Raw genomic sequence first — 21,978 nt, 5'->3', positions numbered from 1 at the left:
GGGAAGCATCAGTCTGGAGGGACAGCATCTGGCATGGGCCTCACTTTCACTTCAATCTTACAAGGCATCTGTATTTTCATGTTTCATTCATCCTACTCTGCATTGGCATCAGGTTCCACATTAATATACAACACCACCCCAGCCCTCATGCAACTTGAAATCTGGAATAGAAATACTTTTAATTAACTCACAGAACAAGTATATTAAGTTGCACTCATTCAGAAGCCTATTTATTCAAAAAAAAATCATAAGGGGCAACAGATATAAAGAGAATAAAAGTTTTGAAATAAAATTAAACTAGATTCACATGGCAACTCAGGATGGAGTTACTTTAACTATAGTGAGAATATTTCCTAAAATAAGATGGGGTAACGGTTCAAACTCATGTCTTTGTTGTGCCTGCTTGATAAAAGTTAGTTCCTAGACATCCTGGCCATAGAGAAAACAAAGACTGTAAGCCAGATCTCCTAATTCCTACTCCATGTTTTCCCATGTCCCACACTGACATCAGTTCTACCAGGCAGATACAGAGGCTTCCCTCACAGAGACTGGGAATGTGGTGAACATGAGACAAGGGAGTGTTTGGAAAGAGGAAATCAGAAATCTCACTTACTCGTCATGAGAGGTTCATGTATCTGGTCATAAGTTTGTGGTTACCACAGCAATCTAATATCCTTTCAAAGCCATATGGGATGGATTGTAGATTGCCAGGAAGTGTAGGAAAGATCCAGAGAGGTGGCTTAAAGAATAGAGGTGTATGAGTAATGGTTAAAGGATGTAAGATTACTTAGCCAGAAGACGAGAAGCTGAAGCATTACTTAATAACACATGAGACACATAGAGGATTGTGGAATTTAGACTGATGGCCAGCTGTTCTTCCAAAGATGCTAAAAAGAAAAAACAGACTGAGCCTGAACAGTAGGCCTTTAGAAGACAAGGAGCTTAAGAGAACATGATGCATGATGTTAAGACACATTTACTGCCCATAGGGTGGGTAGCTGAGGAATGTTTATAGAACGAGAGCATTATTAATACCCAGTGGTGAAAGGGAGAGCATTTAAACCATGCCAGATGATGGGACTTAAGACTTAAAGGGAATCTTGCTGGAAACAGAGAGATGAATACGATGGTAACTCGGGATTCTATGAATTTCTAGGTATAATTCACTCTCCATCCTAGGCACTGGATGAGATAACATTTTTTTAAGGCAAAACTCTTGAATATTAAATCATCAGGGTTAAGCAGACTTATGGACATCTTTCTTAATCATTTTCACTAAAAATGATCTCCCCTTTGTGTTAAGAAAGAGCAAGTAAAATGTTCCCATTTTTGCCAGAGTTAGTTCTTGCTTCCCCTGTCCAGCAGCATTCTTGATATATGAGTTTTACTAACTGAAAATGAAAGGTCCAGGTATTAAGATTTCATCAGCTCTGTTGACTGAAAAGCAAAATGAAGGTGATAATCATTAGCAGTTTACACTAATCAAGATATAATTACCGTGGGAATTCATGAGTGCACCTTCAATCCCAGTCTTCTGCTTCTTCGTTGTGAAACCTCAATAGGCTGTGTAGACAACAACCATGCATAGGTTGTTGACTGACTGAAGACTCTCAGTTTAGATGATTACACTCAAAACTCCCAGACTATGTCTTTAGCCAGTATCACCCACAATAAGAATGGCTGCAATTCATGATACCTCAAAGTGGTCAAAGTCCTCTTGAAAACCTAGATGGATTCATAATTAAAGCTATAGACTCAACAATGTGTGTGCTCAGCAGACAATTACTAGAAAACCCACACAGGGGAAGCCGGCTCTCTGAAGGCTGAGAGTAAAGTAAGAAAACACAAAATGTCATATTTCTAAGCTTTCAAGTAAGTAAACTGGCTTGGTGTCAGTGTCACATAACAAGTTAGATAACAGAATAACCTATTGAGAAATTAATTAATTGCCTTATATTCCTATGGACTCACTTCATAAAAATGAAAGGTATTTTCCACTTCATTCCAAAATGAGGCCTAAGCCTTGAAGTCTGGTTTTTTCCATGCCAAGCATAGAATGAACAAAGGCACATCAGGCTATCTGAATAACAAGGGGGTCTGTGTGTCAAAGAAGTGTGTGCCTAACTAATATCAGGAAAGGAACTGGCATGTTAGGAGCAAGGGAAAAGAGGGTTGCAGGTATGGCTAAAGACCTGGGCATATTAAAAGCAGTGTGTCTCAGGTGGCAGGACATCCCCCAGAAATGTTCATAATGGAGTTTTGGCCTTCCTTTCCATAGCATCACTTGGCACAAAGGAGATGAAACCATCAGTGGAAGTCACCGACCTGAAGGAAGACAGGAGAGGGAGACACGCCTGAGAGGGAGACAGGAAAGTGAGATCCACTTCTGAGGAAGCCCTGGGACTTCACCTACAGCCTGTGGCCCAGAACACAACAGCATCCTGGATGACCATAAAGTAGCCAGAGTCCACAGGCTGAGATCTCTTTGAGGATGTCCACATGCCTCTAGGCCCTTGTGTGGCCCTAAAGAGCACCCCAAAGAATGACCAAGATGGGTCTTCTAACCTGTCTTTAGGGCTAGAGGATAGAAGTAATTTACACTGATTTTTAAAAGGTAAAGAAATATGGGGTGCCTGCGTGGCTCAGTCAGTTAAGTGTCTGACTTCAGCTCAGGTCATGATCTCATGGTTTGTAGGTTCCAGCCCTGCATCAGACTCTGTGCTGACAGCTCAGAGCCAGGAGCCTACTTTGGTCTGTGTCTCCCTCTCTCTCTCTGCTCCTCCCATATTCAATGTCTGTGTCTCTCTGTCTCTCAAAAATAAATAAACGTTAATAAAGAAAGAAAGAAAGAAAGAAAGAAAGAAAGAAAGAAAGAAAGAAAGAAAGAAAGAAATATGTAAAGAAATATGATATTTGTTGTACTCAAGGGAAATCCATTAATTCATACGTATTAAATCTGATTATTCAACCAACCTAAACGTTACACAAGACTTTTGACACTGACGTTTAAATAATACAGATATTACAAAGGATGAGAATACAGTCTGGGACACTTACTACCAATTATTTTAGGTAAGATACTTACTTTACAAGTGCCTTCTCAATTTCATAGACTAGACAGTTTTAGGGTTCTTTTTTTTTTAATGTTTATTTATTTTTGAGACAGAGAGAGACAGAGCATGAATGGGGGAGGGTCAGAGAGAGAGGGAGACACAGACTCTGAAACAGGCTCCAGGCTCTGAGCGGTCAGCACAGAGCCCGACGCGGGGCTCGAACTCACGGACCGCAAGATCGTGACCTGAGCCGAAGTCCGCCGCTTAACCGACTGAGCCACCCAGGCGTCCCAGTTTTAGGGTTCTTTAATAGTTGATTTAAGAGTAGTTGCCAGAAAATCTCTCACTCAGAGTTTTTTCTGAATAGTATTGCATTCTGTGTATGGATTCCAAGCCCTGACCACATCTTCTATTGACAGTTTTCAGCTTAAGCACAGGAAACTGACAATTTTATTGTTCTACTCTATTCCTTCATAAAAATGTGTTAAAGAACACTTTCTGGAACAAAGGTATAACCACATCATAAAAGCTGCTGAAATCATCAACTGTCTTATACCACTATTTGATCATCCAAAAAAGAAAAGTGAGTTTATGCTATTTAAAAGGATTTGTGAAAATCACCTAGGCAGTAGTCTCATTGTTAAAATCTTTAAATCCATCCAGTCTTTGATCTTTTGTTTCTCTGGTCATCAAATATAAAATCAAAAGACAGCAGCCTTGATCGAATCATTGCTCCAAGCCGCTTGTGATCCAGTGTACAAAAGTCATGGCCAAAAGAATTTAGCTAGCCTCACACTGCTTATGCATTTAAACCCTATTCGCTGTACTACAGTCAGCGGCCAGATTGGTATGTTTTCTCTTGACAGCTGACATCATGGAAGATTACTGCAAAACAAAAGAAAGCTCTTTGCCATCAACCTGGTATATCACCCTGGGCAAATGGCTTTACCTCTCTAGGCCTGTTTCCTCATCGGGAAAACGACATGGTTGGGAAATAACGATGGGTAAGCACCTTCCAGGTCTGCAATTATATGAATCTATTACTTGTTGCATTTGTAAGAATTAGAAAAGCCAAAGACATCATCAGAACAAATGCATCGATCTAGAGATGACATCTTAGAACATGCTAGCTTTTCCAATTTAAAAGAAAATGCACTGCTATGAAGATCCTCTGGTTTGACAAAGTATTGTTTGCATCTATTAAAACAAGTATCTAGACAGGCTATGTTGGCAAACCGAATAACCTGATTCAGATGATAGAACTGCTGCAGTATATAAAATCTTATATGCAAATCTGAGGTGCTGATTGAACCTGGAGTGCATATATTATTTAAAATTTGAATTTATGTAACTTACAAACAGATCCAGAACACCCTGATCTTTATTCATTCAACAGAGAACTCAAATAAGCAACTCCGTGTCTGGCATAGAAATTTATGGAAAAGTTCTGAAGCTCTGTCTCACTCATTTTCCATAGAAAGTAAGGAAGGAAAGGAGAGAACCAACAAGATTGCAGAAGAGGAATATATGATAAACACACTTACACACAAACAAGCAGAGTGGACGAGATCATTGCTTATCTGTTCTTTTCCCCACATTGCTCACTGTTCCTACAAATGAGAAATGCTTGATTTAAAGTTTATACACATATCTTTGTGGCTTTGCTGCTTCCAATCATCTTAGTGAGAGCCTTAGAGTGTGAACTCTGCTGTTCATTAGGGGAGCAAAAATCTGGAGATCATTTAATGAAGCATTATTTATCACTACCTGGAGATGAAGGTCCTGAAACATGGAATCAGAGGCCCTGAGTTCAAGCTCCTGTTACATTATTTCACTACATAACATCAGGCACGTCACTCTGCCTTCAGTCTTACTTCCCTCTTTGGTAAAATGGAGATAATTATACTTTAGACCTCATGGTTTTTATGAAGAGTAAGTAAAACAATGAATGTGATGTTTCTGATAGAATGTCTTTAACACTATCAGTCATGATCTTTTTATGTATTTTTTTACAGAGAGAGTGTGAGGATGCAAGCAGAGGAGGGGGGCAGAGAGAGAGGGAGAAAGAGAATCCCAAGCAGGTCCCATGCTCAGCACAGAGCCCAACATGGGGCTTGATCCCATGACCATGAGACCGTGACGCGAGCTGAAATCAAGAGTCAGACATTTAACCAACTGAGCCACCCAGGCGCCCCTGTGATCATCTATTATTAGTTTAGATTCTGCCCTCTGAACTATAGTTTTACTACACACTAGGATCTTTAAAATATTATATCTTTTTATTCAGTTTTGCGTGATGAACAGACTTCTTGAAAAATTTTATATAAATGTAATGGACATAACTTTTGATATAGTCAATTCTTGTTATTCATAGTTAGTTATGTTCTTCATAAAGTCTCCAAGAACACTGAATTAGCAAAGACCAAACCATTGCTCCTTAGGATGAATTCAGGGTTAGGTTACTTGAGTATATGGTTACATTTTGACCCACTGATCAATATAGATCCTTGCTTTATGTGTGCTTCTGTTTAAAGATACCTTATTTAATATATATTCTTGATTCATTAACATGTAACTCAAAGTCAACAATATACAACTCATGCCTAAACTAAGCTAAGTTAAACGTATGTATTCTTGCCATAAGTCACATCCCAGCCTTCTTGCATTTAGAAACACTAGACAGCACTCCAGCACTACCTTTGGGGGGCATTTTAAATAATAAAGTCACCAACAAAACCCACAAAAATGTGTAAAACCTGGCACTAAATAGATTGCAAAAAAAGACATTTATTTGCAGTATGAAATTTGAAACAAAAGGCCAAGGATTGCCTTATTCATCCTCAGCTAAGAAAATGCCCATGGGGCAACTCAAATTTTTCACCATTTTACACATGTCTACAAACAAACATTAATGTGCCATGAGTGTTGATTTTGTTGTTACAAATAAATCTTAGTGAGTAGGTGAATTCACAAATACAGAAGTTGCAAATAATGAATATTGACTGTGTGTATGTGTGTCCCTACCTACATATATTTACATACAATAATGTACTCATTCAACACTTACTGGTGTGGCAGGCGCTATATTAAGTATTATATATACCGTCTCCTTTATTATAATAATTCTGGTATCTAATTATTACCATCATCTTTCCAATATGAAATGGAGGGCTGGAGAAATAAAATAACTTGCAAAAGTTCACACAGGTATACCGATTGTAAAACTGAGTCTGACTTCAGAGCCTTCATTTATATGCTATTTAAAAGGATTTGTGACAATCACCTAGGCAGTAGTCTCATTGTTAAAATACATTACTCTGTATTTCACCTATTTTTACCAGGAGAAAAAAAAATTCTTTCAACGAAGCAAGTGGACACTCAAGACACTTCCTATAAAGTTAGAAAACCACTGCTTTTAATCATTATATTCAACTGAAATTTAAATAACCAAGGTAACTTACTTTGAAAACAAAGCTATAGAATTTAAATGCCTATCATTATTCTCATGTATGCTTCCAATTTCCACTCATCTAACAAATATTTATTAAATGCCTACTATGTGCCAGGAAGTGGTCTACATGCACTCATCATCAGAGCCATTATGCTGTAATGCCTCTGGAACACACTTCAAAACTATTCTCTCAATCTTCTGTTAAGACATACACACATCACAAGAACTTCAAACTCTTAAGGGTCAAAAATGAAAGAAAGTTTACTGCTGAGTCTAATGCCATTTACTGTCAAACCAATGATGTCTGAGAATTACATAAAAGAGAGTGCTCAATATCCATTTTTGCTAAGAATGATAGATGTATTCATAAAAGTTTATATGTGAAACAGTAACTTTAAGGGACAATGAATCAACCAGGATAGATTAGGCTCTTCTGCAATAACAAACAACCCCAAAGTATCACAATAAAGGCATCTTTCTTGTTCTTGAAAAGTCTAATGTAGGTTGAATGGCCCTCCTCCGTCTTGTAGCCTGGTCTTAAATTAATGCACATTACATCTACACACGATTAACTCAAAGTCTGGGGAATGCAGGAAGCAAATGGATTTTGGATGACTAACGTGTCTACCACAAACGCAAATTAATTTTCTTGTTAATCCTAAATACGATACCTAACTATTGAGATTACGGATAATCCTTTTTTTTTTTTTCAACGTTTATTTATTTTTGGGACAGAGAGAGACAGAGCATGAACGGGGGAGGGGCAGAGAGAGAGGGAGACACAGAATCGGAAACAGGCTCCAGGCTCTGAGCCATCAGCCCAGAGCCTGACGCGGGGCTCGAACTCACAGACCGCGAGATCGTGACCTGGCTGAAGTCGGACGCTTAACCGACTGCGCCACCCAGGCGCCCCGAGATTACGGATAATCTTAAAATTTCACTTTAATTAATGGTAGATGGTGGGGGAATACTTGTGGTTTAAAACTTTTTTTTTTTCCTATGCTTCGGATTTCTACTACACAATTCATATTCTTTTGAAAACAAAATTTTAAGAACAGCTAAATGATGTCTTCTTTAGAATTTTGAGTAAGAACAAAGTCCCATTCTTGTTTCAATTATCTTGTTTGTATGGGTTTATCATGAGAAAAAGGGGAAAAACACTAGCTAGCAAGCATAATATTAGGGCCTGTGACCTGTGTCATGTACCATCACTTAAAAGAAGTTGGCTTGGGTAAGGTGTTAAATAGTGCCCCCCCCCTCACATTTCAAATTCATGTCCACACAGAATTTCAGAATGTGAACTTATTTGGAAACAAGGTCTTTGCAGATGTAATTGGTTATGCTGAGAGGAGGTCATAGTGAATGAGGGCGGGCCTTACTGGTGTCTTTAAAGTAAGAGGAAGGACACAGAGATATACAGAGAGGATGGGCATATGAGATTGGAGCTACAAAGTTAGAATGCCAAGGGAAGCCAGCAGCCACCAGAAGGTAGGAGGAGGCAAGGAAGGAGGTTTCCCTAGAGCCTTCAGACAGAGCACAGCCCTGCCCACATCTTGATTGTGGACTTTCAACATCCAGAACTATAACAGAATAATTTCTGTTATTTTAAGCCCCCCAACTTATGATAACTTGTTGCATAAGCCCTAGGAAACTAATATAGTTTGGATGATAGATTTCAAATAAGTACTAAAACTCAAGAATTACAACTATATTAGGATGTTGGCAAAATCTGGGTAATATTTATCTGTTTAGTTTTCACAAATATCTTAGAATTTTAGACCTATTGGAGACATTAGCTGTCACTCAAGTCTTATAGCTTCTCTGGGGACCTTTCTTGCTCTCAACAAGGGGAAGACCCTGGGTTTTCTTCATTCTTAGTTCTCGGAGTACCTCCCCAATGTAGAGGTCTCAAACATTCCTCTGCCCTCAGTCACATCAATCCATTGATCCCTGTTCCAGTGCTTCCCCTGCTCCTCACAGGTGTACAGCCCAGGAAAATGCTGGCATTTTTTGTATAAACCCACACCAGCACCATTCTGTCTGTGCTGCCTCTTCCTTGAGATCATTCGCTGTCAGGATCAACAAACCTTTTGTGGAAAAGACCACATAGCAAATATTTTAGGCTTTGTGGACCATATGTATCCTGTCACAACTATTCAGCTCTGCCAGTGTAGCCCCCAAATGGTCTTGACTGAAGGTAAGTGAATGTGTATGGTAGTGTCCCAATAAAACTTTATCTATGGACACTGAAATATGAATTTTATATACTTTCCCTGTGTCACGAAATATTTGATTTTTTTAAAACCATTTACAAACAAACATTTTTGGTTGTCAGATCAGACAGTAGGCAGCAGGTCAGATTTGGTCCTCAGGCCAAAGTTTGCTAATCCCTGATTTAGATCAGTGGTTCCTGACTAGAGTCAGATTTGCCCACTAGGAAGCACTTGGCAATGTCTAGAGACATTTTTTTTTTTTTTTTTATTGTTACAACTAGTGGGGCTCTTCTGGAATCTATTGGGTAGAGGTCAGGGATGCTGCTAAACAGAACAGCCCCTCCCCCAACTGAGAATGTCATACTGCTGAGTGAGAAATCCCAGTCTAGAAAAATGATTCCTTTGAGGAATTGAGACCTTTCCCTAACAATCCCCACTGGTTAGATGGTTATTAAGGCCTTACTTAAGGTCTCTCCTCATAAATTCTTTTCAGACATCTCCAACCACAATTAGTTTGACCTCTCTTCAATATCCTATTGTATTTGTAGACATTCACACTGTGTCATATATTGTTTTCCAGTGCCTGTGTTCTCTCCTACTACATGGGGAGCCTCTGGAGCGCAAGGAGTGTCTTATTCACTTTCTTATTCTCAGGACACAAGATGTTTGTTAAGGGGAACTAAGCTAAGAAAATAATGAAATGAAACCTCCATATTATGGGGCATCTGAATGGCTCAGTTGGTTAAGCATCCAACTCTTGATTTCAGCTCGGGTGATGATCTCGCATTTCATGGGTTCGAACCCTGTGTCAGGCTCTGCACTGACAGTGTGGAGCCTGCTTGGAATTCTCTGTACCTCTCTCTCTGCCACTCCTTGCATGCTCTCTCTTCCTCTCTCTCAAAATAAATAAACTTAAAAAAAAACCCTCCATGCTATGAATTCCCTTATAGCAGATACCCAAAGAGGGAATTTCAACTTTGACAAAGAAATTACTTCTATCCCTTAGGGTGGACATTTTCTGTTTGAGAACTCCAGCTTTGTTGGGTGAGTCAATCACCAGCATAAGGACCCATGCTCCACATAATATGAACTACCTTTGGCCAGAAAGCCTAGAAGGACTGGAGCTGTCTGAACCTCTACTCAATGAGAAGCTCCACTGTGAGCCAGCCAAGACTTCCCACAGCCACCTCTTGAAGCATCAGTGACAAACTACAAGCATCTGTTGAGCTCATGCACTGCCTTACATGAGGCTAGGGCAATTGAGGCCACAGACAATGATGGATTTTGCAGAGTCACCCAGCCCTGAGTTTGTTCTTCCTGCTTGTCAGACCTGACATGTCTGATGCCCCTTGGATTCCCAACTCAACTTTCCTCCCCACCTCCTGATCTTCCCTCATCCTTACCTTGAGATCTTCAGGGCTCACAGCTCATATCTGCCCCCACCCCCAGCCTCTGCACTGGCTGTGCTTCTTCCTAATACCACTGCTATCAGCTAGTCCACACCCTGGACAGCCAGGACAGCACCTTTATTAGCTCCCTCCTAACACACATCCAAAGCCCCCAGCACACAATCCAAAGCCTCAGTGGCCAGCCTTTTGGGCATTCAGACTATTTCTCCCATCCTCCAATTTAACCTCTGTTCAAATATGGTCTCCTGCTTACTTCTATTAGCTCTACCCTTCCTCCTGTCTGTCCAATCACCCTGGATTAATGTTCCATTTGGCAGATTTCTGTGGCTGTTTTGATTCCTCTCTTCCCCCAGGTTTCTGTGACCTCATACCCTAGCCCATACTTGTACGCTTGTACTTGTCCTCAAGCATGGACTGAACACCAGGTTACATTTTTCTGTCACTCTCTGTCATGGAGAAGAACATGGCAGGCAAGCTTGTGTACGGGAATGTGGCAGAATTCAGAATAACTGTGGAGATGTGGTTCCTCTGTGAAGAGTGCTTATAGACCAATGGGTGAAGAAAACTCACCCAAGGGACACGGCATTGGACAGTGGACAGTAAGATATTTTAAGTGCAAAATTATATGGCACAGAGTTCAGAGGAGAATAAATAAAAATAGCTCCATTTCCTCAGTGGACAGAACTAAGATTGGTTGAGCTCTTTGTGATAAGCATTTTATATCTATTAATCAGCTTGTGTAATTATCACGGAAAACCCTTGACATAAGTAATAGCATTATACCCACTGTACAGATTGGGAAAAGGAGGCTGAGGCAAGTGAAGTCCTCTGCTAATAAAGGATGGGACCCAGATATGTCCAACTTCAAAGCCCATGCCATACTCGTATTGCCAGCAGCCGTGATAGATTTCAGAGACAGCATGAGACCTGAATTGAGCCTTGGAAGATGAATGTATTGAGATCTACAACAGGTAGAGGGAAAAGGGCATCTTGGATATAGGACGGTAGGAGGGAAGACACAGAGGGCTGATGATGCAGGAGACCTGTTTGGCCTGTGTGTAGAGAAGATAGAAGAAATGAGGTTGGAGGTATAGAAAAGTTAACTTGTACAGGCTCCTGCACGCTAGGAAAAGAAATTCACCTTGGGGCCCCTGGGTGGCTCAGTCAGTTAAATGTCTGACTTTGGCTCAGGTCATGATCTCTTGGTTCCTGAGTTCGAGCCCTGCATCAGGCTTTGTGCTGACCACTTAGAGCCTGGAGTCCACTTTGGATTCTGTCTCCCTCTCTCTCCACCCCTCCTCAGCTCATGCTCTATCTTTCTCTCACAAATAATAAACACTAAAAAAAATTATTTTAAAAAAAGAAATTCACCTTGACATCATAGGAAATAGACCAGAAGTTTTGTACAGTATAGTATTAAATTGTGTTTCGGGAATAGACCCTGACACAAAGACAGACCTTTTGCCCCTCAGGCAATCCCCTGACAAGAGTTATGTGAGCGCTGTCTACATTGCACTTGAGGTTCCCCAAGGTGGATATGTGAGAGGTATATACGGAAGTGCCTTCTTTGGCCAAGGGCTTACTTAGGTCAGTGTCTATCCTGTGGCTGCAGTTAACAAACTACCATAATTTTAGTGGCTTACAACAACCTTATTACATTATCATTCTAGATGTCAGAAATCTTAATGCCATAGGGAATCTTAATTTCTCCTTGCTGTGTAACGCATATTCATAGGTTCTGGGGACTGGGACATGGACATCTTTAGAAACCACTGTTTGGTCTCCCACAGTCAGTGATCTTGCCCTGGGGGCTCGATCACTGGCAGATCTGCAGTCATCGAACATACCCTTGTAGGCCACCCAGGCAGCCACGTGGGAAAAAGTACAGCGAAGTGCACAGGACCCCAGAATGAAGCTATCAGGCAGTGCATGGCTCTGTCTGGTTACTTGTCCTCCTCATTCTGTTGGAAGTGCTCACTTTCACCCACAGACTCAGCTCCCTGTGAGGGGCTTCCAGGGCCAGATCCCAGCCTTACAGATGCAGAACTAAAACAGATGCAGCCTGACCTCTAAGGTTTGGCATCAGCCTCTGGCCCTTTATCATTCTGCGTTTCGCTTTGCTAACAGAGCTTCTTCCACATCTCTGAGATCTATGCCCTCTCAGGGCTCTCAGTGGGGTGTCTGGTTCCTCCTTTTATCCTCCAGAGATCTTGAGTTCTCATCCTAAAAATGATTTACTATTGCATCTACTTGCCAGTTACCAGTTCCAGATCCAGGGTCCTGCCCCCAGCTTAGTGATGGGGTCTCTCTCCTCCCGATAGCTCCCCTTCCCGCCCAGCAGTCTCCTCAGCTCCATGGCCAGCCCTTCCCCCCATGCCCACCAGCGCTGCTTCACTCCAGTGGGCAGCTCCTGTGCCAGGCCCTGCTTCGGTTCATGGAACTCATCCCAGAAAGACTTGCCTCCAAGGAGACACACACAATGTCCCTGTGTGCTGTTCCCGAGGTAGTATTTGAACAACCCCACATTAACCAGGAAGTCAGTCTTTGGTAGAAGAAAGGAGTTGGGCTGCACCCCCATCAACTTATTTACCACATGTTCACCTTCTACTTTCCAAAGCTCTTTAAATCTATTGTTTGCTCTGCAAAAGGCCCTGTGAGGTAAACACATCCAGTGTTAGATTTAAATGACAGATGAGAAAACCGAGGTTGGAAAGGAGAACGAACCTAGCAGAGATCACACGGCACCTTAGGCCAAGCTGGGGCCTGGGCTCCTATCTCCCAACTCCCAGGCCAACATTCTTTCTGCCTATCGGCTCAGTGGGTCAAGCCTGCAGGTAGTATCAGGCTGAGAATCCGGTTGGAAGGATTTTAAATGTCATCTAGGCCAATGTCCTGGGCTGGACCCCCCTGAGGAAATGCCCTGTGGAGTATCAGCCAGCTTCTGCTTCAACACCCCTCCCCAACCCCCTGTCACCCATCACGCCCCAGTCCTATGTCAGCTCCAGGACCTGTTACTCTGGGAGGGGCAGCTTACACAGAGTACCTGAGCAGGCATGGCCATCTCCGCCATCCTGACTCAGTTGGTTAGGTTTCCTTTTGGTTTCATTACAGAAATCTAGTATCTCTGAATCTTAATAATCTTTTTCTTATCTTGAGCTCAGATCTGACTCCTTAATGTTCTACCTACTCATTGGGTACATTTGTTGCATCCAAGCTCACACACACACTCCCTCACTCACACACACAGTCACATTCATGCACACACACACATACACAAATACATACTCTTACATATTCTCACAAATTCTCTCACACTCATGCACACATGCAAACACACACTCTCATATGCTCACAGTCTCACACTCACACATGCACAGACACTCTCACATAGTCTCACACACATTCACACACACACATATCCTCACACACACATTCACATATTCTCACACTCATACATATACACTTTCTCATATTCTCACAAATGCTCTCTATACTCCCACATGCACACGCATATACACACTCTCAATCACACACACATATTCTCACACACTCACACTCATGCACACACTCATATTCTCATACATAGTCACATGTTTTCACACATTCTCTCTCTCTCTCTCTCTCTCTCACACACACACACACACACACACACACACACCAGAAATCTCTTTTTTCCCATGATGACTTTCCAAAGATTTGCCCCTGAGCAATCTGTTTTCCATGGTAAACCACCCCTGTTTCCTTTATTCTCTCCCTAAAGAGAGGATTTTCATGACCTTCACTGTTCTGGCCTCTGACCTACACCTCCTCTAAATCCTTCTCACAGTGTGGCAAATGACCTGACTACAGCAGGTAGTCAGCCTCTGATTTGGCCAAGACCTCCATGCTGAGGTCCACTGACCCTATGAGAACAGGGTGGGCCTAGAATTCTCCTCAAGCTTTCATCTTGCAGCAGGACCTAGAAAAGCATGAACAGGAAAAGAGATTCTGAAACGCACTAAGCAACAAGAATGGGAACTGGTATTTATCCCAGCAGGTCTGTCAAGCTTTTCAGAAATTCTAGTAAACATGCTCCCATCTGGAGAAGACAACTCAAACTGCAATAATTCTGCAGGATATCCAGTTGATGCTTGATCAAAGCACATCTTGCGTAGGCGGAAAGGTAATGATTCACAGATACCGATTGCTCACCCTCATCAGATGGAGTAGCTGGGGGAAGCAGTGACTTGTGCTTCAATTATCCCTACCCAGAAATCACTCTGGTTCAAGAGCCTGTTATTCTTGGAGGGGTAGCTTACACAGCATCCCCGAGCAGGGGACTCGCTTCTCTCTAGCACCTTAATTCAGTTGGTTGGGTTTTATGTGTTCTTTTTTTTTTCCTTTGGTTTTCATTACAGAAATAATTTCAAGCCAGTCTGATGGAGTATGCAGAGAAGTTCTTAGATGTGCATCGGGCAGCCACAGCTTCGAGGGTGATGTCCTTCAAGAATGGCCACTGGGCTTGGCCTCCGGCAGCAAGAAAAAACGTCAGGCAATCCTGACTCTATTCACAAACTGGAGGGATTGAGCTTAGTAGCTCAGGAAGCCCATGACTGGGTATTCTTTTCTGGTGCCTCTAGGTCCTTATCCTTATTTGCAGTAACTGAATTTGTGTGTAAGACCAAGCCTCAACCTATATATCCTTGGTCTGGAAACCAGGTTCCTGATTTGTTCCTTATACTTGACTTCCAGCTCAGTACTCTTGTCTTAAATAATGGTGTCCTGTCACTCTCTCAACAGCCTTTACTTTCACCAGCCTGCAGCCAGGGCCCTGCTACCACCTGCCAGACTTTCCCGATGCTGGTACCCAGCTTGAGTCTCTGCAGGATCTCTGTATCCAGATTCTCTGTTGCTAGGTTCCACTCTCCTATTAAGCCCTCAAATCCTTATCCCGTGCCACACCTCCCAATGCCTACTCTCTGCTTATACTTGTACCTAATGACTCATCTGGCTCTAGAAGGATACACTGCTTCCTCTGCTCCCTGCCAGAAGCTGGGTTGACACTAACCCAAGCCTAGGGACCAATTTAGCCTCCCAGACCCTCTAATTCTGTTTGGTGTTGCCATCTTCCAAGACCCTTTCTGCTGTAAGCAGCTTCCGAGAGAATGGGTGAGAGCCTGAGCTACAGAAGGGGATGTGCAGCCCGAGAACCATGAGCTAGTTGAGAGAGGGAGATGCAGGCATAAGGCAACTGAAATCTGTTTCCTCAGCCCCAAGCCACAAGTGGATCAAGCTACTTACCCCCCACCCTCCCTCCCTCCCCTTCTTCCCTAACTGGCAATGTGATTTTGCTCATACTGAGGATTGGGCCAGCTCTGTGGACACCAAGACAAAGTCATTGAGTAAAGGGTGCAGTTTAAGTGCTCCTGATTTTTTCTTGGGAATATACTGTTGGGAACTAACAAATTACCCCCAAGTTATATTTACCAGCTCGGAGGGTATTTGAATTCAGAAAAACAAACTGGTACTTGCTTATCTGGAGGATGTATTTAAATTCACAAAGAACCATTTGTGCCATGTGGTGTTTTTTTTTCCTTACAGAAAGAATAACTCTCCCCTTTGCTAATTGACATGATAAACAAAGATCCAGCTTCTCCTCTCCCATCACTACCTCCAAAATTAAATTTAACAGCAATTCTCTGCTTAGGCAGAAAGAACAAATGGGCTAGTTACTCATTCGTGGAAAACAGGTAGAAATTTTCCAGTGACGGTTTCTTTGAGGTGTCTATTTTAAGAAATTTGTTGGGGAGTAGGTTACAAGGTGAATATCCAACCTTTTAGAGAGCAAGAATAAGGAGTTTCAACTGAGTGGCTGCTTATAAAATGCTAACACACGGAGTGTGCCCAGGAACAAGCTGAGCTCGGCTCCAGATTTCAGGTGTTTCGCAACCCTGTCCTGTATCTGAATGTCATAGCCACCTTCACAAAAACAATATCCTTCAGTTAAACTAAGTAGAAAAATATAGTGAAAAGATTCCTTGCTATTCTCTAGGTGAAAGAAGATTTTTTTCTTAAGGAAAACACTGGCGAGAATAAAAGCCAAGTATTGTTTTAGGCTCTCTCCAATCTCCAAAATACCATTTAAAAAATAATTACTCCCACGATTTATGCATGATTCATTAGACAAAAAGATAAAATGCACTGCTAAATTTTAATTGCATTGGAAGAGTAGACATCATGAAATATATCCCCAGCTTCTTGGGATTATAACCCAGGCTAGTAACATCCTCGCCATAATTTAAACCTTGTCCAAATAGTCTAACTTGATTCAACATCAACAGTAGTTTAGTTTCATAATTTGATACACTTACGAAGAATTATTTTAGTTAAGCAATTACAGGGTCAAATGATCTTTTATCAATAATTAAGCTTCTTCTTGTCGAAGTTAATAGGCTGGAATCATAGACAAAAGATATGTCACCTCGGTGGGGGGGGGTGGGGGGGGTAGGAATACCTTAGTTGTCTGCAAAGAAGCATTTTAAAGACCACAGTTTTCCTCCTCCACACCCTCACCAAGATAAGAGCAGGATGATATCCTGCATCATACTGACACAGACAGTGAATATACCCACTCTACACAATACACTACCCATTCCATACGGATTACACACTGAAGCTAAGAAGAATAGCATTCCTTACGTAATAGGTATAGTATCTTATATAATATATGATAAATATGATAGACAACATCTTGCAGGATGTAAACAGCCTTGCAAAAGATGCCAGCTGCTGAATTATTAATCTGAAAGAGCCAGGGTGAGAGAATGAGAATGTGCAATCATATATAACCCTCTGATGACAGCAAAGTCTGCTGTCCCATTCCTTTAGGTTTTGAAGGCTATCTACCATTAGGTTCTATTCAGGCAGCCTCTTCTGAAGAAGAAGCACAATTAATGGGATAGGCGTGGTTCCTGGACTTCAGTATCTCCCATGATCATTTTCATACACATACCTGTGGTCTTTAATGGGGTTTTCTCTCCGAGCAACAGTTTTAACCTTTTGGCATGGATTTTGCCTTGATAATGTGAGTCAGCCACCACTGCCGAAGTAAAGGACATGTTACAGAGTGTACAGCACTTATTCTTATCCACCATATCAGCATCACTTCCCTGCAAAGAAGAGAGAGAGAGAAAAAACATTAGCGAGAACCCGAAGTCTTAAAATTTCTTTTTTTCCCCATTCCATTCTGTTGCAAATGAGATGTACCAAAAACTTTCTTATTGAATTGTCTAGTTTTTGCTCTGCAACCTTTTTTTATTCATGATAATCATTATCAAACATTTTCAGTTACTGACTTCAACCTACATTTATTTGGTGGCTACTCTTGCCAGACACAGGGAATATAAGACACATGCGCAGATATGAGTTGTCCAAAGAAAAACAGGGCCCACAATTAGGTGAGAGCACATTGTGTCTGGCACCATGAGGGAAATGGTTTCTAATTGCACCCATTATGCTCATTAAAGTAAGTAAAATATCAGAGTTCAGATGACCTGAATTATTTAGCAGAAATTATCATTTGGCATTCAGCTCTGTCTTTCACCAATTTTAGCCTCACCAGGATACATGGCCACATGTTCAAGATTTTCTTTTTTAAGATCTCTTTAGGAAGTTGAACATTTTTCATAATTAACTTGAGTGTATATCATAAAGCTATGATGACCATGCTGGCTGAATTTTCTAGGAGAGTGTGTGTAATTTCCTTTTCTTTGGGAAAGGTGATTAGTTAAATATGGCACAGAATACTTAAATCCAGCTTGATTTTTATTCTTTTGTAAGACAATGGAAATGAATCATGATTCAGAAAAAAATAAATCCTTTGTCAGATCATGTGACCTGCCTATTGTGCACAAAGATCACCAATTGCCTATATTATACAAGGGGAAAATGAAAATTTGGGCTCTCCTCCTGCCTAGAGACTGAGAGAAAGGCAGACTCAGATAAGGAGTTAATCTAATCCTCAGTGGAACAGTCATAGCAAAGCATCTTTTTGTTAAAGAGCAGTCTTGGATGAGGATCTGGCCCCACAATAGCCCCTTCTCTTATTCCAAGCAGGCTCAAAGAATGCAATGTAAAATAGCATGAGGAGAGGATGAAGGTGGGGCTAGGATGGGAAAAGGGAATTATATATTTTCTGCAGAACAGTAAGATGTCCAGACTGCTAGAGAGATGTTGCCTTGCAAATTAAGTGGCAGTCAGAAAACTAACTCCTTCCTCCTTATGGCATTCATCGGTAATAGCTCTCATAATTAATGTTCGTCTTTGGGAGAAGTGTAGTAAGGGGTGCGGGGGCACCTACTGCCATTTATTCTCTTGACCTCAGATTATTAAATCTTAGTGTGTCTCCCCAACCCTTTTATCAGAGTTAATGGGTGAGATTTAAGAAATGTTCCATTTGGAGGTGGGGGGGCCATTGAGGAAATAGATCCTGTATACAGACGAGGAGCTCCCCTAAAGGTCCTTTCCTGGACAGAGAAAACACTTAGGGCAAGAAACCTGGGTAAGGCATGAGGCTGTGTCCACTGAGTGATCCTTGCTGATGATTTAAAGCTTTGAGTTACTTTGAGTTTTCCCCTTACACTCAGTTAAAATTAAAAAAATCACCAACACTTTTACACCTTTGTGGTATATACTGTGGAAACTAACTGGACTAAGCAGTACAGGAAGAGTTGGTTTTTTGTCACCTACTTCTGCAACCAGGCCTAGGAGATGCCACAGCACCCATGCAGGGGGTAAAGCCCAGGAATATCAGGAAATTACAAATCAGGAAATTACTGAAGGGTTTGAGCCCAGTAAATAACGAGTGGATACCTCATGAGGGCTGAAAGACCCAACTGGTACTTTACCCTATATGTTAGAGGATATTGGCCTTGCATATAAAAAAGAAGAAAGAAAGAAAGAAAGAAAGAAAGAAAGAAAGAAAGAAAGAAAGGAAGGTTGTCAAAGTGAAAGTGGATACTTAAATTACTCATTTTTCACCTTCTTATACATAAGTCAAAGCACATCATTTTTCTTAAAATTAGGAACAAGATCATAAGCCAAAACTTAACCTACACTTTACACCTATTTACAATCTGTGCATCCCTTCTGCGTTTCTATCAAAAGTGCCAGCCAAGCCTAGCCTTTCTCCCTGTAGTTCTAAGATGTAGACATTTCCACAGAAATGCTAGAAACCCAACAAAGTGGCTGGTGTCAGTATATGAAGTGTACTCAGAAATAGTTTCTAGGGCAAAGAGCTGAATTTAAATTGGATAATGATCAATCGATTTATGATATTCCTTCATTCAACACATTTTTAAGGACCTGCCATATATGTAAGATGCTGTGCTATATGAATATGACTCTCTTCTCTCTTCTTAAGGAGGTTGAGACCAGGAGAATTGGAGAAGGTACTCAGAAAATAAAAAGGAAAATAGTATACTCAAGAAAATACAGTCTCCTATTAGACTCACACTCTCCCAATTGTAAAGTAAAACAAAATGAAACAAAACAAAACAAAAAATAAAACAAACAAAAAAAAGCACTAACATAAATTAAGCCTATTTGTGTAGATTTTCATCAACAAGCCTTTCTCATGCCTGGAATGCTTTTTCTCATCACTTCTTGTCTAATCCAGTCTTTCTAGAATCTGCTTCATGGCTCAGTTTAATCATCACTTCCTTGAGATGAAGCTTTTTCTGCCTCCCTCTGTTGTCCTGCAAAATTGAGCACTGACTTTAGAGTCCTCTATGTGTCCTGTACGTACTTCTTTTATAATAGAACACTGAAGTATTACATGTGTCTTTTTCCACATTTGATCTCCTTACAAGCCTACAAAACTTCTTTAAGATCAAGGAAATCATCTCTGAAGGTACTGAAGCCCCAGCACCTGGCACAATGCTTGACACCCAGGGGGACCTACAGATGTTTACTGAATAAGCAGGACTGAGTGTTGGTTTGTAGGATTAATAATTTGCATGATGTGAAGATCAGAAGAGGAGACAGATAATGCAAGGATGTCACTTTGTGAGCCAGAAACTTTCAGACTGTCAGGAAGATGGCCATAAAAAGAACCAGAGGAATCAGCAATTTATAAACTAACTTGTGGGTTCAAGTAGGGGAACATTGTGTCCTAAAATTTGTTAGTTTCATCATAGTTTTAATATATATTCCTAGCTTTCTGCTCTCCTGGGAAATCTCATTCACATAATCATATAGAAGAATCAAATAAGAATAATAGAAGAATAATAGAAGAGAGGAACCAATGGTTAGGCAAGAAAATATCAGGAAATGTAGCTATGTCACAGTTGTAGAAGAAGGACCAAGAAAGGGTAAGTGTCTGACAATAGAGAAACTGTAATAGTGCCCTGAGAAGTTAAGCAGCCTTTGAGGCCAGCAGGACATGTTTATTGGATATTTACTGAAGAATCCAATATACCTCACATAAAGACCACCAACTCTGACTATTCTAATGACTCTGGTGGAGACACAACTACCCAGAAAGAATCTCAGTACTAACCAAATAAATGTCTGCAAAGTGCTAGAATTTAATTGTGTATTCTTGGTTATCTAATCCCAAATTAATGGCTTCTTACAGGTACAGATCATATCATCTTTACTGGAGTCTCCCATTGCACTCTGAGCAATATGGATATATGACTCAGGGCAGAAATTCCATAAAGTTTGATGAACTGACCTCAATGAATACATTTAGAGTTTCTGGCTTAAAGAATTAAAGAATTGGCCCCAAGCTATCAAATAAGTGAAGGGCAATCTAATATTGTCCTAAATTATGGGTTTCAAACTGGAGGCAAATTTCAGACTTTTTCAATGTAATGTCTATATTGCTGAAAGAAAAAAAAAAGTTTGTGGAGTATCCTAAGCCTGCATAGTCAAAGCATTTTGCAAAGGTTAGAAGTTTTCAGAATGATTCAATCAAGGTGGAAAACCCTGGCTGCCTGTGGCCAAAACTCAAGTCTTGAAAGTCCTTTTTATGTTTTATAAGTTTTTTTTTTTTTTTTTTTTTACTTAATTCACATAACTGTCTTCATTCTCCTTCGGGTGCATGCAAAATCTTAACAGAAGGACTTTCACCTCCAGAATGTCAGAGTGAGAAATTCTGTACAATTACTCTCAGCAAAACAACCATAAATGCTAAAGATTATTTTAAAAAATAAAAATAAAAACATTGTTGAAGTCTCTGGAAATTATACCAAGAGCAAACAGAAAATTAAGAAATATTTATTCAAAAAATATGTAAGAATAGCAAGAGTCTATGGCACTTTAGAAATAACCCTCTCCCTCCCTACCAACCATCAGGTAAGCATGATAGAAGCTCCATTCTGACTGGCTGTGGTCAAGAAAATAGGGCTCCCTCTCCTATCAGCTTCCAGTTAGGGCATATCAGGAAGGCAGAACACCAACATTAATACCCTTTAGTTCCAAGATGCAGAAGACAAATTCTTGGCAATGTAGTCAAGAGATCAGATATTTTCTTCCCCCTACCCACCCTCATTCCTAGGACAGAAGTTCTCTACTAGGCGTAGCAGACCAAGAATTTTGGGACCCTGACTGCAATTGCTTCAACTTGCTTGTAGGACAGGGGTTCAATGTCAGGAGAGACAAACTGATAAGACTAGACCCTGCCATTTCTTCCTAGCTAATAAAGCAAGCTTGTCATTCTGGTACAAATAAGCCACTGTCCCTCTTCCCTACTCTGCAGCAAAGGCTCAGAAATTTTTCCATAAGAACAGAAAGTTCCTAAACCCTCTCCAAAGGAACTGACTTTGTTTGAAATAGAGTATTGAAAGGTTTAAGCCTAAGGTTCCTCTCAA

The 21,978-nt window shown here is 40.9% G+C and overlaps 1 protein-coding gene across 1 annotated transcript in view; it reads right to left on the bottom strand.

Moving 5' to 3' along the window:
* Positions 1-21,978, bottom strand: part of ZMAT4 (zinc finger matrin-type 4) — a 275,186-nt gene that overhangs the window by 136,083 nt on the left and 117,125 nt on the right. Inside the window, exon 3 of the mRNA XM_032593036.1 lies at positions 17,118-17,274. Within this exon, the coding sequence (XP_032448927.1) occupies positions 17,118-17,274 (157 nt within the window). The remainder of the gene's footprint in view (positions 1-17,117; positions 17,275-21,978) is intronic.

The sequence above is a fragment of the Lynx canadensis genome, chromosome B1, assembly GCF_007474595.2.
Source record: "Lynx canadensis isolate LIC74 chromosome B1, mLynCan4.pri.v2, whole genome shotgun sequence".
NCBI classification, from domain to species: domain Eukaryota; kingdom Metazoa; phylum Chordata; class Mammalia; order Carnivora; family Felidae; genus Lynx; species Lynx canadensis.
The sequence above is the reverse complement of the archived record's forward strand: the minus strand, read 5'-3'. Positions and strand labels throughout refer to the sequence as shown.